This window comes from Anas platyrhynchos, chromosome 3 (genome assembly GCF_047663525.1).
Source record: "Anas platyrhynchos isolate ZD024472 breed Pekin duck chromosome 3, IASCAAS_PekinDuck_T2T, whole genome shotgun sequence".
Taxonomy (NCBI): domain Eukaryota; kingdom Metazoa; phylum Chordata; class Aves; order Anseriformes; family Anatidae; genus Anas; species Anas platyrhynchos.
In genome coordinates, this window is record NC_092589.1 from 120741882 (window position 1) to 120757910 (window position 16029).

At 42.9% G+C, this 16029-nt stretch overlaps 1 protein-coding gene across 13 annotated transcripts in view; it reads left to right on the plus strand.

Moving 5' to 3' along the window:
• DTNB (dystrobrevin beta) overlaps positions 1-16029 on the plus strand; it is a 194579-nt gene that overhangs the window by 78390 nt on the left and 100160 nt on the right. For 12 of the 13 annotated variants that reach the window (XM_072036668.1, XM_072036667.1, XM_072036665.1 and 9 more), the window contains one exon: positions 9106-9183. In XM_072036668.1, the coding sequence (XP_071892769.1) occupies positions 9106-9183 (78 nt within the window). Of the gene's footprint in view, positions 1-9105; positions 9184-12688; positions 12794-16029 lie in introns of all 13 variants that reach the window. The other variant, XR_011808652.1, reaches the window with a different exon arrangement.

Sequence of the window (16029 nt, forward strand, 5' to 3'; positions counted from 1 at the left end):
AAAGAAGAAATCACCCTCTGTGGTAAGATGTAATGTATTCTTGGTATAGTGTGGTATACATGTATTCCTACTTTTTATAGGATAGTTTTTCAAAATACACGCAGCAGGAAAAGCAGGAAATGCGTGTTGCATTGATAAGTCATTCTGACAGAAGCTGCTACCTTGCAGCTTCTCATGGCTGCTTGTTAGCTGCTGGAGAACGTTGGCCTTGGTTGCCTGCCAAAGTGTGGCTCTGAATTTGCATCTTTCACCTCCTGAATCTGGCTGGTAATTCCAACTTCTGAGTCTGATGGGTTTTGTATCATAGATTTACCTTCAGTCACTGTGTATATATATGACAGACAGAAGTTTCCAAAACTTGTCCTGCTGTGAAGTTTTTCCCTTACATTTTTGAGCAAAAGAGCTCAAAACACATATAGAAATGCTACTACAGTTATTTCCTTAACCAGAGTTCATGATGTCTAAATGAATCATCCCAATCATTTAACTAGAACCACAAATGCAACAGAGACTGGGAGATTTCTTTGAATTATTCCCTGTGCAAAGCAGAAAATATATTAAAAAAAAAAAAGGTATTTTATAAAAATAATTAACATTTATAACAGATGGAATTTGCCACAGTCATGAAAGTTCATGTGCTTTATTGCCCTTGTTATTCAAAATCTGCAAGGATATTTCTAAGTAGAATTTGTTCATTTTGGTTTCTGTTCCTTGGAGTTTGTTATATCCGTGCTGTGTACTGCTGTGTGTTTTTATTACAAATAAGCTAAATGTACGTGTAGGTTGCCATCAAACCACCACTTATTTTGTCTGCTAAGTAGGAGGTTTGGAGTGAGGATTATCTCTGTGAATTGCATGTTTTCCAGCTTTCAGTCGTTCCTGTGTTTCTTCAGTGAACCATCCCTGATTTTCAACCTCCCTCCTGAATTGCAGTTCCAAAAATTGAATGCAATTCCGTTTGTGTTCTTACAGTGCCAAGTGCAGCAGAGCCCCCCTCAGTTCCCAGAAATTGCTCCTCCTCCTGCTTGTGGTTATTGCATCTGGCTGTTCTGCTCCGGCGGCACACCGGGGATGCTTGCTTAGCTGACTACCACGAACCCTTGTGCTCTTTACAGCTATTTTCCCAAGATGAAGTCTGTTTGCATCCCCAATCTGTTAGTTGAAAAGGGTAATTCTAACACCCCTTTGCTTTCTGTTGTGAAGTTTAAGTTGTCATTATGAGCTACTGCATTTCTAAATAGGTTTTCCTTTACTTCGTTGGCCTGCCTTCAGTGCCTCCTATTGAACAGATGTATTGATCTTATATTTTACTTACTCAAGCATGTAGTCAGAGGGAGAAGGCAGCAGGAGATCATTATTTAGATTTGAATAATAAATGATGGGGCTTTTTATGGTCTTAGTTATATATAATGCATAGTACAAAAGAAGTAATTCATTTCTTCCTACTTGGTGATAGATACCGAGTAATTAGAGGAGAAGAGTTTATACAGCAAATAACAGCAAAGGAATTGGCCTCTTAAGTAGTAGAACAAATTTGCTCAGTAGAGAGGACTCTGGAGAGAAAATTCACCCATCTTGGACTCGCTGTTAGGAGATGTATGGTGTGACCTACTGAAGTCCTGGCTGATGAATTTCAGAACACGTATATATCTGACACAGGTCCCAGAAGTGTCTCAAGTACTCAGAAGGAGTCGTCAGGCACTGGGACGGGTTGCCCAGGGAGGTGGTGGAGTCACCATCCCTGGGGGTGTTCAAGGAGAGGTTGGACGTGGTGCTTGGGGACATAGTTTAGTGGGTGACATTGGTGGTAGGGGGATGGTTGGACCAGATGATCTCAGAGGGCTTTTCCAACCTTAATGATTCTAATTCTATGATTCTGAGCAGTTTTTGAATTCTTCAGGCAGAGTGGAATAGCAAAGGCAATGTTTAGGAAGAAGTCTGAAACCATTTTCACATAATCTTACTTAAAAGTAGCTCTGCAGACTGCTGCTGCTGAGGCTATCTGAAGCTTCAGTATCTGCAGCATTCCACAATACCCCTGCCTGCTGACACCAGTCCTCCTCTTTTAATTTAACATGTGCCTGTATCACGTGCTTAGCACACATTATCTACCTTGAGTCCTTGCCATTTGCACGTGAAGCCCTGAAATACCTGCCGGTGTGTTCCTTGAAACTCCATTCTCTTGCCTAGCCTGTGAGTTACGGGTTAAAGCTTGTGTCTTGCTTTTAGATAGTCTTGACGTATGCACTTAGGGAAGAGAATAGCCACTGCTTGCGTAAAGGCAGCCTGAAAGCCATCAGGAAGTACACGAAGCCTGAGTATTCTGCTCTTCCCAGCTGCCTGCTTGGCCCCTGAGCATGTGTGGGTTTGTGGTGACTTGCTGCTCACGGTGGACTCGGGGCAGGCTGCTCCCTCCTGCAGATCTGCCCCTCAGACTGAGCAGAGCCCACGGTGTAAGACCAAAAGGCAGCTTGATTTGGGATGCAGTGTGATCATGGGCATGGGTTGCTCGGAGAGGCTGTGGAGTCTCTGCCCTTGGGGTTATTCAAAATATGACTGGGCAGCCTGCTGCAGCTCGTCCAGCTTGGGCAGGGAGCTGGGACTGGGTGGTATCGAGAGCCCCCCTCCAACCTCAGCGGGTCTGTGACCTGGACCAGCCAGCTGCAAGAAGCACCTTTGGGACACCAGGGGTGACCAAGCAGGCTGTTGGCAGTGCCAAAAACCCTCCATTAGCTGGAGGTGCTCTGCCAGGATGGAGCCTGCCCCTTCCCATCTGCTCCCACCAGCGCCCGGGCTTTGCCTGGGTCCTTGCTGCTGGCCACGCGCCGTCCTCGGGCAGATTCCTGATGAAATGCTGGTGGCTGTTACATCAGAGAAAAAAAGATGCAAAATCAAAGGAATAAGCTCGAGATCAAGTCCTAGCCCTGCATATACTGTTAATTGAGTCTACTTGGGACTGTTTTTTGCCGGTGAAGCCAGCTGGCTCAGAGCTGTTCTGTCCGTGCTGTTAATCTTCCTTACCTTCCAGAAGAGCCGAGCCACATCTGAACGGCTTCCTGGGAGTAGTTCCTGGCTCCGTCTTCTCCCAGGAATTGCTGGGAATTGCTGCTTGACTCAGACCAGAACTGTGCTAGGGTCTGCTAACAATTTACACATGTAGATGATCACGTTCCTGGATTTTGGAAGACTCCCTGGCACGGTTTCGCTTACTAAATATAAATGGGGCCAAACTGGCTCCGGATCAAGCCATCAAACTGCACTCTGAAGACTTGTCAGATATAAACAGTAGGAACGGTTTGAAAATGAGATGTGCTGGAGCTCTTCAACCTCAAGCCGGCAAATGACATCTCAAAATTTTTATTACAATTTTTGGAGGATTTGCAATGTGAGGGGGAAGATTTCAATTGTATTACTGACGTCATCCTCATCGAGCATTTTGCGTACACTAAAATGGCTTTATCCTCTCCCAGGGAGGGGGGAAGATCCAGTATGGCCTCAGACTGGAGAGTTTGGTGTGTGCTCCCATGCAAAACCCAACAGCAGTCCTGGAGCAAATGTCAGGACAAGCGGCTGGGCTGCAGTGATGCAGATTGCTGAAGTGTGTAAGGAAAGCAAAGGCTGCTGTTAGGGGAAAAGAAGGAACGTGTATCTGGGGGCATAACCTTGATTGTGTCACTTGAAAAGCATCGCAGCATTTGTTTTTGTGGGTGAAACCAGGTGGCACTGCTGGCAGACGGGGACTGTGCTTTACCTCGGGTAACCTCAGCCGTGGCTGTTCTCTGGGGAAATTCCCTTGGGTCTCTCCTGAGGAACAAAGGTAAGACAGAGGAGGTGTGTCATTGCACTATTACCTAAATGTGTTGACATAGTCCTCCCAGCAATAAGGTGTGAGAAAAGCAGGTCACATTTATGCTGCTTTGAATCCTTCCCGATAGGTTGCGGTAGAAAGAGATCAGTTTTCACAGGGTTGTTTGTGGAAATCTCCCCAAGGACTTCTCAGGGTTGTTAAGCAAAAAAATGCCATTTCTTTACCCCCGTGGAAATGCCATGCAAGAGAGACCAAGATTTACATCGAATCGCATTGCACTTTACAGTCTGTGTCTTTCTTACCTGGAAGCATGAAGTAGCATAGGAAGCATTAAGGAAAAAAAAATTAATGCTGTATGTGTTGTTAGAAACAAACAGCTCCAATGAGTTTAAGTTCATCTTTCCCAACCTTCAGTATGAGAAATAATGAATCGCCCAGGAAAATAATGAACCTCGCTTTGTTGCTTTTTCCAGCTGACACCTTGTCAGAGGGAAGCAAAAGGACTGTCGTGGCAGTTGGGGTGTTATTTTTACAGTTTCATGCCATTGTATTTCATCAACTGTTATTTATGGTGTTTTGTTGCGTTGTTTTTTTTTTCCAATTAATAAACTGAACTAGGATTCCGTATGGATTGGAGTACTCTTCTTTTGTAACAAGCTTTAAGTTAATGCAAATCTTTACTATAAAGATCTTGACTAGTGTCTGCTAGCTGTGGTGCCTCGCACCTAGAAGTGCTAAATGCCTCCATACCTCTGCCTACGTAAATACACGTAGGTAAATATCCACCAAACTGACAGTTTTCTGTTAGATCTCTCCTTAAATTTCTGTCAGCATGGCTGTAAATGGAATGATAACAGGCAGAGGGTATGGTCAGCCACTCTCTGTAGTGTAGTGGGATTTAATATAAGTATGATTTTTCATTTTTATACGTGTAACTTATATCTTTGACTTGTGCCTGCCTTCTGGTGTCGGTCAGGTCTTTGTTGTAATTCTTTGTAGTTCTCTTTGCACAAAGCAATGCAACCCTAATGGACTGCGAGTGGGGCTCCTGAGCAGTCCCAAGGAGGCTCATAGTATCTGTTATTATCTTTATAGTGTAGGACCTCCCAGGTTATAGAGCAAAACTCACCTGTAAAGTTAGCAAATATATTCAAGAGTTCATGTCTGTTCAGTTCATATGTATGTAAACACAGTAAGTGCAATTTAAAAGAAGTAACAGAAAAGACTGGCAGATACCATGCAGTTATCCCTATTTCCATCCCTATTTAAAGAATAACTTAATTCTAGGCATTAGTAGATAATTAAGCAAATGCTAGTGTTTACTACACTGCTTATCAGTGCACCTGAAAATGACTCTCTTTTTTGTTATACGCAATATACTGCCTGGTTCTGGCACACAAACATTGAGTAAAGGGAGAAAATGTATGTTTGTACCAGAAGCTTAGCTTGAACTTCTGCTGCTTGACATCATTGGGACCCTTCAGACCCTATTTAATTGTCCTTTCTGAGGGACAGTGAAATGTGTCTGCTTCCAGAATTCCAGGTGTCCATCACTGGCTTCAGTCTCATCAATTCCAGGTCTGAAAGACAGCTTTTTTATATTTTTTTAATTGGATGCAGTTGCAGCTCTTAACCCTCAAGTATAGATTGCTTTTCCTGAGCTTTGCATTTTCCAAGTCTCTGTAGACTGATGGGATCAAATATATCATGTCACTGTGCTGATTGCATCAGCAAGCTCAGATAGAAGCGTTTAGGGTTTGGTAAATTTTGTTTATTGTTGCTTTTTTTAGAGGTCCCTTTGCAAGGTGATTGTCCAGCACAGCAAAAAGTCTCAGGATTTGGTTGCTTCTGTTTACTGAGCTTTTAGACTTCTGGGGCCTGAGAGCTGTCCTGGGTTTGTTCTGGACCTTCACCAGCCAAGTCTAAATGGAGACTTAGCCCTAGGCTTAATTGGGCTTTTCTTCAGAATGTGCAATGATTTCCCTACTTAGGAAAACTGTTGACACGTTTCTTATTTCTCCTTTTTAGACAAGATTACCGAGAACAGATGTGACAGCAACTTCAGTTACATCTGAATCTCGTAGGTTTTTACAGGTAGGAGCAGGTAATTAAAGGGTAAATATTAATGATAGAAGTCAAGATCTTTGATTTAATTAGAGTTCTGGCAATAACTCATAGGAGTTTGGTGACATGTTTAGGAAAATGATGGGAAGATCTAAGAACAGGATATCATCCAGCCTGGGTAGACCAAGGAGTTTAGTCCGGTATCTTGTGTCCAGTAGTAGCCAGAAGTGGATGCATGGAGAGGGAGCTGGTCACAGCAGAAGAGACAGGGAATGTTCATACTTAAACATGGTTTGGAAAAAATATAAAAAGACAAAAAAACCTGCTAGGGCTGGAAAACTCAAACTTCTGTTACCTTCTTTAAGATGATTTAAGGTGTTTTAGCTTCACAGAATCACAGAATTGCCTTCTGATGAGAGTCGGTGCTCCGTTCATTTTGAAATCTTTGTAAAAGCTACACACATCAGTAAAAAGTCACAGTTCCCATTTAGTGCATCTCCTGAATCTGCGTACCAGTTCTGATTTGGGGTTTTTGGGGTCTGGATAGTTGCATTTTCTGGTGAGGCAGAAAAACCTCTCATCAGTAGCTGCTTTGTCTTGTTTATGTCGATAGGGTAACTCTCATAAGCATCTCAGAGGGGACATTCGGTTATATTCCATTTGAATCAGAAATTGGTAAAATAAAACCAATCCCAGTTTCATAAAGCAGCTCTTTTGCTACTCCATTGGTATGGTTACAGCCTGCTCCTGGTGTCACAACCAGTAGGATTTTTCTGTCACGGTTATACAAGAAAATTCAGTGCCACCTTACCAGAGTTCCTGTTTTCTGAACAGATACTCCCTAAAAATGTATAAACGGCCTCAAGAAATCGTCTGGACTGGGACAGGCTTTATTGGAAGCAGTAAATAAGACGGAGTTGTGCAGTTAGGTATCTTCTAACCAGATGTCACTGTTTAATTTTTTTCCTTGTCTTTATCACTGTGAGCAGGGATTTAGCTGGAAAAACGAGGACACTGGTATTTGCAGAACTGGAATGAGCATGTGGAAATGTCTCATAATGATACCAAAAACAGATTGCGAGTGGTGAATTACATCCACTTTCCTTTGAAAAGAGCCATTTAAAAGCAATGTTGTAATAAAATAAAGAATTATCCTGACTTAAAATAATAGGTCCGCGTAGGTGAACTTCTGTGGGATGACAGAAGATGTGTCCTTGTGTGAAATTTGTTACTTAAAGTAAAATGGATTGTGTGAAAACACAGCGATCCCTTTATGCATCTCGTGGCCACGAGCACGCTGTGCCCTGCTGGCAGCGCCGCGCTCATGTCCTGGGCGTCTCGGGAACGGCTGCTGAGAGCTTGCAGAACCCCTCCACCGAAATGTGGTGCCCTGGGTTAATGCCAATCATTTTGGGGTTAATTTCACATACCCCAAAATGATTATCAGTAAGGAGGTGGCATTTATTGTGTGTCTGATTTTCCCTCCCAAAGCAAACAAAGCGAAACCCAACAGCCCGCTTCATCGCTAATGCACGCAAAAGCCACGAGCCAATAGTTGTTGCTGAAAAATGCAGTTTTTGTCACAAAAGCTTGTTGGTTTAGGTGTTTGTCTGACAGCAGCCCAGATTGTTTTCATATTCGCCTAGCAGGAGAATGCAAAGTCGGTGAGTGAATCCTTAGGGAAAAAGAGGAACTTTGAACTGTAGCCCTGGGCTGAACGTTTCTGATGCTCGGTCGAGAGGTAAATAAGGGGATAAAGGGACAAAGAGGGAGACACTGTTAATTACCTGCTTATTAGCAGAGGATGCATTTGTGTGTTCACTCACAGCATTAATAGATTCCAGATGTACCTCAGCACGTCACGGCCATCAGGTTACCAAGTTTCCAGTGTGTTATAATTGCATTTCTGCTTTTTTGTACAGTACGAAGTTCTTCTCCCAAAGCAGCAGATTCAGTAAATATCTTATGACCAGATCATTTCTCAGTATAATGTTGTATTTTAGAATAACCTGAACGTTGCAAAATACAGCATAATTATTTCTGGGCTAATCTGTCTGGAGTGGGGATTGATACCTGAAGTGCTTTTGTGTCTAACCCAAGATTGAGAAAGAAAGCAGTAAGACCTGCGAGGAATATGATCTTTGTGATTTTACCTCTTTGGCAGCAGGTGATTCTTATACGTGTTTGGTTCTCCAGATTGGTGGGCTCTGAAAGCTACTGAATGAAATAAGCTAATGAGTCCTAAGCCAGTTCCTAGTATTTAGAAATCCCGAACAGAAGCAGGGTCACTGCAGCAGGCACCAGGAACGGCAGGGAATCCAAAAACTGCAAGAGCTCTGTTAGGACAGATGTGTTTTGTGCTGCTGGATCGTACACAAAGTTTGCAAGAATTAATCTCAACTGTAAATCTAATTGTCAGTGAACAGTAAGATGATGGCAAATAGAAAACTGAAGATTTTAGGGCTGCGTTTTCAAAAAAAATATGCAGAGAAATGCGGCATTTTTCTCTGTTACAACCTGTACAAGACATTTTGTCTAACGTGCAAATTGAGCTGCTCTCTGCGCATGGGCAGCTCTGCGTGTCTTTGGAAGTCTCCTTCGAAAGGATGGGAGGTGTGCTCGGAGGCTAAATGCCAGCAAACACTGACTCTGCGGTGGCAGCTCCTGCAGGTCGTCCCCCCCGACTCGAGCAGAGCTGCCAGGGGGTGCCCCGGGCACGTCACTCCCCTCCCACACCCTTCCTGCCCATCAGAAAACTTCCAGGGCTTTAAAAAGAGCAAATATGGGAACATCATCCCATGGTTTTGTGGTTAGGGTGGTAAGGAACACGAGGTGCTCTGTAGGGTTCTTCCAACTAACGTGAAATTTTCTCATTAGAAATCAAAGTCAAGCAGGTGCTGTGATTGTTGTATAATTGATGGCTTATTGTAATGAGTCATCGCCTCATTTCTGTAAACGTTTCAAATAATTCCCCGAATTTGAATGGTTCCTACATCTGCTTGAAGTATTAGACAATACCAAAGGTCAGCTATTTGATCACAAATGTTAGTTTTACCTTCATTTTAAAGATACACAGGAATTGTGAAAGCTAGGTAGAATAGAGCAGTTCAGTGCCTTTCTGCTGTTCTTTGACCTGATATTGTTACAGAAAACAGTGGTGTCCTTTTCTTTTTTTTTTTTTCTTATCTTTTTGTTCTTTAAATCACTAACTGGAATAAATACTTTTATTTTAGTCCTCCTCGACCTCTGACTAATATGAATGATACCATGGTGACCCACATGTCCTCTGGAGCACCTACACCAACAAAAAGGTACGTGTGCTTTGCGATGGTTATTGGTTGTTTCTGTGAGAGGTTTTATATATATATATATATATGTATGCATATAGATTTTGATGGATTTTGTATCACTAGGACTTTTCTAACGTGTTTCAAGTAACGCTGCTAGTTCAAAGGATGTATACAGCATCCATTAAAGCAGGAATTGTTTGCAGTGTCTCTTTGTGGTCTCTCCAAATAGTGATTTGCTTTTATTGCAATAGATGTTATGAGTGTGACTGAAGAAATATCTAAACAGAACTGAAGAGATTTTTGTTGTTCTTATTAAATAGAGCATTACTTTCAAAGCTGTTCTGAGAAAGGCTGGTCTTGTTGTATCATAGGCTCCAGTGCTTACAAAGCAGAGGAATTCTGTTTCTGCTTGAGACATTCCACATAATGAGTTTACTTTGTTGGCTTTATTAATGCTTGTTCTCCACACCAAACTGTTTCGCTGCCAAAGTTCTTTAGTTGCCCACATCTAGTAGAGGCATTTATGTTACAGTTGTATTTGTGTTTACGTTTACTTATTTTCATATATGGAAATTATTGTATAAGTGTACGTATGTAAATACAAAATACACTGTTGAATCAGTTTGCACTTTTCTTTCTTGGTAAGTTATGCTAGGGAGAATAGCAAGGTGCTTCACTGAAGACTTAACTTGTCCAAAGCTGTGAATGAGTAAGTGTTCCCTGCAGGGAAAGAGAATCTGAACTGAAAAAATGTTCCTAAACTTTAATGACAAGCTGGTACTAAAGAGTAAGACAAATCCCAATTTTCAGCAACAGGGCTAAGCAAAGGTCCATGTACTTTCCTTCTGTTTCGTGAGACAAAAAAGTGAGTTGTATGTGCAGTTTTGAACTGGCTACGATGGAATTTAAAAATCTGTTTCTAAATCACACAATTCAGCGTGTACAACCTGCATACAACGTGCAGTGCAGTGTACGATTCAAATTCCCTTTGTGCTGAACTAGAAGTGAGGAGGCTGAGGGTGGGCAATTCCCAGAGTCTGCTTCACGGGGTGTTTGTGTAGACAATCCTTCAGCAACACGACCCGTGGCGTTTTCTCATTTATTGGGTTGCAGGCAACTTGAGGGCAAGGTCTCTTCCATTCTGCCTTTGCTTTTAGCCTCTGCCTGAGGTCTGAGTCTGGTCGCTGTGGTGCAGACAATTGTCTTCAGTCTCGGTCAGAGAAGATCCTGCTTTAGGCACACATGTCCTGCCTAAACATTTCCTTGAAACATTTCAGAGCCTGCCAGGTTCTGCACCCTTTTCATCCTCTTGTATAAGGTGCTACAGAACGAAATGGTCGAGCCCTCTGCCAGTTGGGACCCAGGGGCAGCAGTTAGTTTGGGCAGTGATCACCTAGTTCCTTAGTTTCTACTTCTTTGTCTAACCAACTTTTCCCACTTTCTTAATCCAAATTGGACAATTCACATTTTAAAAGTCTCTAATTCCACAGTCACCGAGACTTTCTCTCCTGTATGGTAGGCTGTGTTCTGACTTCCCAGTGTTTCACTCTTCCCAGTACAAGATCAGTTTCTGTGCTGGTGTGTGGGAACAGTAGGTGCCTTTTTGTCTCACGGAGCCCTGTAGTCCTAGTAACCATTAGTTCGTCTGCATTATATTTAAAAATCTGATCTGGAAGAAGAGGACAGAGTGAAACTTGAGCCAAGATGACCCACAGCAAGTACCCGGGTTTCTTTCTCTGGGAATGGCAGGAGACAGACTGGTGCAAAATATCTGCAGGGTGGCCTCTGATGGAGGGCGTGGAGCAGTCCTCCACAGATGAGTTTTTCAGTTGCCTCTTCAGTTCGAACACGTGTGAACAAATATTTTGTTACTGAAAAAGCAAACGAGAAGATGAAACCAGTATTAGCTTTGCTGCCAAGTACCAATGCTGATCCCAAAGTACACTTCACCTAAAGAAACACATCTTTTTCCTAACATCCAGAAACTTGGTCTTTCACATCACCGTCATCTGCCAGCTATGCTGCTGTTCTCCTGTTCTCTTCCCTGCCCCTGTGGACAGGGCTTGGCCTACCCCTTCCCTTAATCTGAGAAGGAAGGTGCCAAAGAAAATGCTAGGAAGATACCATACCCAGCTTTTATCCAGAATAAGAAGAGGGCCAGCTATTACCACCTGGCCTTCAGCTGTTTTCTTGGCCACATCGACCTTACAACACACTGCTGAGATAAGGATTAGTGCAATATCACTTCTGTGGGGGATAATGAAGGGAAAGAAAATTGACAGCTCAGGGTAAGTAGGTATTAGTAAGTAAAGTGATATTTAATATAAATACTAATTGGCTTATGACAAGACCTCTACGTTGTCAGGTATTCTCAAGGCACAAGAATTTCATGTTCCTGTCAACCATGATGAGAGATAGCAGATGCTTCAGTAAGATTATAAGCAGTAAGTCATTAAGTCAAGTTAGTAAGTCAAATTTTGCTCGTGGCTTTTGCTTTTACTCCCATCTTGCAGCACTCATTGGTTCACTGCCTGAGTTGTAGCATTTATAGAGACCACTACTTCAAAAATCCGGCACCCACTAATGAGTTCTACAATTCAATTATGAGCTGTTTAAGAAAACTCTTATGTTTTAAAATTCTCCTTCTTCATGCTATTGAAGCCACCTGCTTCTAGTCTAAGAATCCTGGTTAAAAGTCAACTTAATTTTTCCTTCCAAATTGAATCGTGCTTGTTATCCTTCTCATCTTCTTTCAGTGTTTCTTTTTGATGTGGGATGACCAAAACTGCACCAAACTGCACCTACTGACCAAGCCTGAGCCCACTTTGCTGTCCTAGACCCATAGGTCTTTTTTTTTTGCTTGTGTGAGTTGCAGGGATCCGCGTAGCTCTTGTGGACAAAGGCACACAACTAATGAAATCTTCCTCTTCCCTGATGTGGCCATACATATGCGTAGATCTGGATTTGGTCACAGGAATCCCAAAAATGCCAATTATAGAAACTGCAGCGACCAAGCCAAACAAAAATAGCTATTCAACAGTGCTACCAAGACTAGTATTTGGACTAATGAGGACATGATAGAATCAGCAACACAGGGCTCTGACACACTTTGGCTTTGAGCATTTTTTATTATTATTTTTTTTTATAAAGGAGCAAGATGTGTTCCAGAACCGGTCTTTAGAAAACCATAAATCATCTTACTTTCAAGCATCTTCTTCTGTCAGGCATCACAAGAACTCACAAGCAGCAAATCTATGGCAGATGTCATCATCTGTGATCTCCATACCCATTTTAGTACCTGCCTTTTACCAAGATCCTGGCTCTTCCCTCTTCTAGGATCCCTCTTCCAAAATTATGAAGGGTTACTTCATCTAGCAGATGCTGCAGGAGTTCATGGGAACAGGCTTCTTCTCTCTGTGCTTGCTTATTCCAGAGAAGGAACGGGGTATTGATCTTTTCCTGGACCTGGGGGGAAAGGAAACGCTGCCTCAGGTTCAGGTAGTAATGTTTGCCTCCATCATTCCAGCTCTTCAGGCTCTCAGCTTGCAGAACGCACACTTCTCCATAACCACTCCACAAGCCCATGGGGATGTACCTGAGGCTCGCAGTGGGACCCAAACACATCTAACAGGTATTGTCATTCAGACTCTGCTCAGTGCCTTTGTTCTTTGCAAAACACTTGGCTGTGGTGGCTGTGTAGAGCTGTCAAGTCTAATCAGGGTGTATTTGTTTTTAATTACATCGTAATGAGAAGTAAAAATCTTCATCAGAGCTTCTCAGGTTGTTCAGCTGAGGATCTGGAAGGAGTGATCAGTGAAAGCCGTTTCAGACTGTATCATTTGTATGGTCCAAGCCATTTCCATCTCTGCAAGGCAAGCCTGCTAGTGTTACTGAGTTGTACTACACTGAAAAGTGCTTCTAAAGTAGCATGGATTATCTTAATTGGGCCTGTGTCCACTCACACTAAAGAAATGCTGCATGCCAGGTTTTACTTGGTGCTGCCAAAATTTTGGCTCAGGTCAGGTATGCACATTTTGGAAAGAATATGGAAACACTGCAAAATGAATTAGAAGAGAGCTATAGAAAACCTACAAGCTGGAAATGCAATGCTAGAAGAGCATTATTAGGGAAGTCAGAGATGTGATTTGATCTCTAGGTTACAAATGTTTATGCATGGCAATATGTCCAGTAGCCAGGTTTCTTTCTAGCCTTGCACAGACGGGCATTTCGAGATCTACTGACTTCTGCATAACCTCTGCACGCAGCCAGTTAAATATCTGGCTGCAGAATTTGTGGGCTTAGTCGTAGGCATGACAGCGAAAACACTTGGCTCTTGCTTCAGCTTGAGGAGGACTCCACTTGTCTCAGCATATGCCCATCCACGCCTGGTACCGTATTTCTGAGCATCTGAGACTTTTAGCACGCTGACTGAGCCACTGAATACATCGAAGCATTGCTGAGTCATTTATCCTCCAGTTTGTCAGAGACTTCAAGCACATGTCTGTGTCGTCTTTGTGTTCTGCATTCCTTTGAACCTGGAAAATTTACAGGTGCCTGCAGTTAGTAATAGAGTGAGTTAAGGCAGGAGAAACATTTTTTCCCCTTTGAAAATTTCTTGTATTTCTATTTTGTCAGTTCACACCTGTCTGGTTACAGGATTTTCCCCCAAGATTTATCAGTTAACTTTTGCTTAGGTTAATCCCAGATGTAAAAGGAAGGGTCTTGTTTCCCTGGCTGGAGGCACGGCCACATCTTGGCAGCGTGAAACAAATTTGGCAGGGTCACAGATTTCCTTGTGCAAGCCGAGTGGCCTTCTTAGCTGCATCTTCACGTGCTGAAGCTGGTCAAAATGGTCACATTTCAGAGAGCTGGCTTCTTTTGGAAAACAAATTTATTCTTAACATTAACCTATTTGTTCTTATGTCCTATCTTAATAGTTTATGCACCTGGAGTAAATTTGGGGTATAAATGTTAGAAGTAACTTCTAGCGTACTGTTTGCCTGCCTGTGGAGACAAAATTGTCCTGAAAAGAGGAAGTAGCAAAGTAGCAGCAAATGCAGTATCCTACCTAAGTCCTTTCCATTAGGAGGAGCGGATGTTTACACCTTTTTGGCAGATGTTTACATCTTCATCAAACTTTCTTCTTTCCAGCTAATACATGCTGGCTTCTGACAGCAGGATTATCCGAGAGTAAGGGTTTTGGGTTCACTTTGCTTTCTTTCCCCAAAAGATGGAGCAAATGTGGATTAATTTATTTCAAGGGAAAGTTGGAAGGACCAATAACTGGATAGCTATATATGATTTTATTTAAAAAAGAAAACTTCAGGAATTTTGAATCACATCCACACCCCTAATGATGCCCGTTAGGACACTGCTGCTCATAGAGCTTCTGGTAGATCGAACCAACGCAGAACCTGTGCTTCCTACTAATATTTTTAATAGCAAGGTGGGTACCAACGTGGTGTATGGGCTGTGGGCAGTCCCACATCACGCTGGTGACCTGAAGCTCGTCTTGGTTCACATCTCAGGCTTCTGGTGTGACACTTGTGGTGGGCAGGGTGCCTGCCCCGCCAGCCCTCAGCTCCCCCAGGGCGCAGCGATCGCTGCTGTTTTGTCATCCCCGTCCGCCAGAGACATGAAAATAACCAACCTTTGACAACTGCTTTGTTGGGACTCAGGCTGAGCTGAAAGAGCAGCATTTTAATGCCTGAGCTCGCTTTTTCATAAGCTAAAAACTGAAAAACAAGCAAACCAAAGGAGCTCTCATCAAGCGCTGCTCTTCAGTCCGCGCACATCTCCGAGGGAAGCCTTCCTCGTTCCCAGCCTCCTCATCCTCTGCTTTCAGTGGGAAAAGAGCCAGAGGGGCAGTGAACTCTGCAGATCCCAGGACTTCTGTAGCTAAATTTTGCAAGAGGCAAGGAGCTTTCTGTGGTCTGTAAAATGCTGCGGACAGAATGAGGTCAGAGAAAGTTTTTCCTGTTAAGCGGGAAGTTCTGGCAACAGCAATGTAGCTATGGTCACTCGTGGCTTTGGATTATTTTCACGTTTAGGTATGTAACACTGCAATTTTGTTATTTTTCATCTTTCAGAATGTAAGTTTCCAAATTTAAAAAAAAAAAAGAAAACTGATTTAATGGCATGTTTACATTTGATGGCATTGGATCAGGTGTGGGAGGCGATTGTTTGGTGCGTTTATCAGGTGAAACGGAAAATTTGGAAGCAATCTTGTCTATATTTGTTGCCTATGATACAACAAAACAGTATTTCTCTGATCTTTACAGCCAATGAACCTTTCTAAATAGAAGGAGAGGATTATGTCTCTTCTGTTAGACTAGGCCAAACCTGTTAAATATGTTTTGTCCTTCAGCTAATGTATTTTATGTGATTCAGGGATAGATTTTTTTCTTTCTGTTGTGGTCAGTGTGCACTATTCTTCCCTCAGTCATTCTGTTCCCAGTCAGGCAGTCCCTCAGGCAGGTTAATTCCCCTCTTTAATACCCCTCAGCCTCCGCTGTTTTCTCAGCAGCCATCTCTCTGCAGGTCACGCAGCATCTTTTTACCTTGCAGATCTAGGTTAGAATTTAAATGCCTCGTATTTTACTCTCGTTGATGTACGTAGCATGTGAAATACGGATGGATCATTCTCTGCCTCTTCCTAAAAAGGCTTGTGCATGTGTCTGTTGTCCCTATAAGCCCTATAAATGTGTAAGAGCGACAATCACCTCAACTGCTTGGCTGCCTGCAGCAGAGGCGTTTCCTCCTGAGCTGCTTGCAGCAGGCTCCCTGCACAGCTCATGTGCACAAAAACTCTGCTGGAGTGTGGCCGAGCAGCCCCAATGCTGCTGTCCCTGTTAAGATGAGAGCACT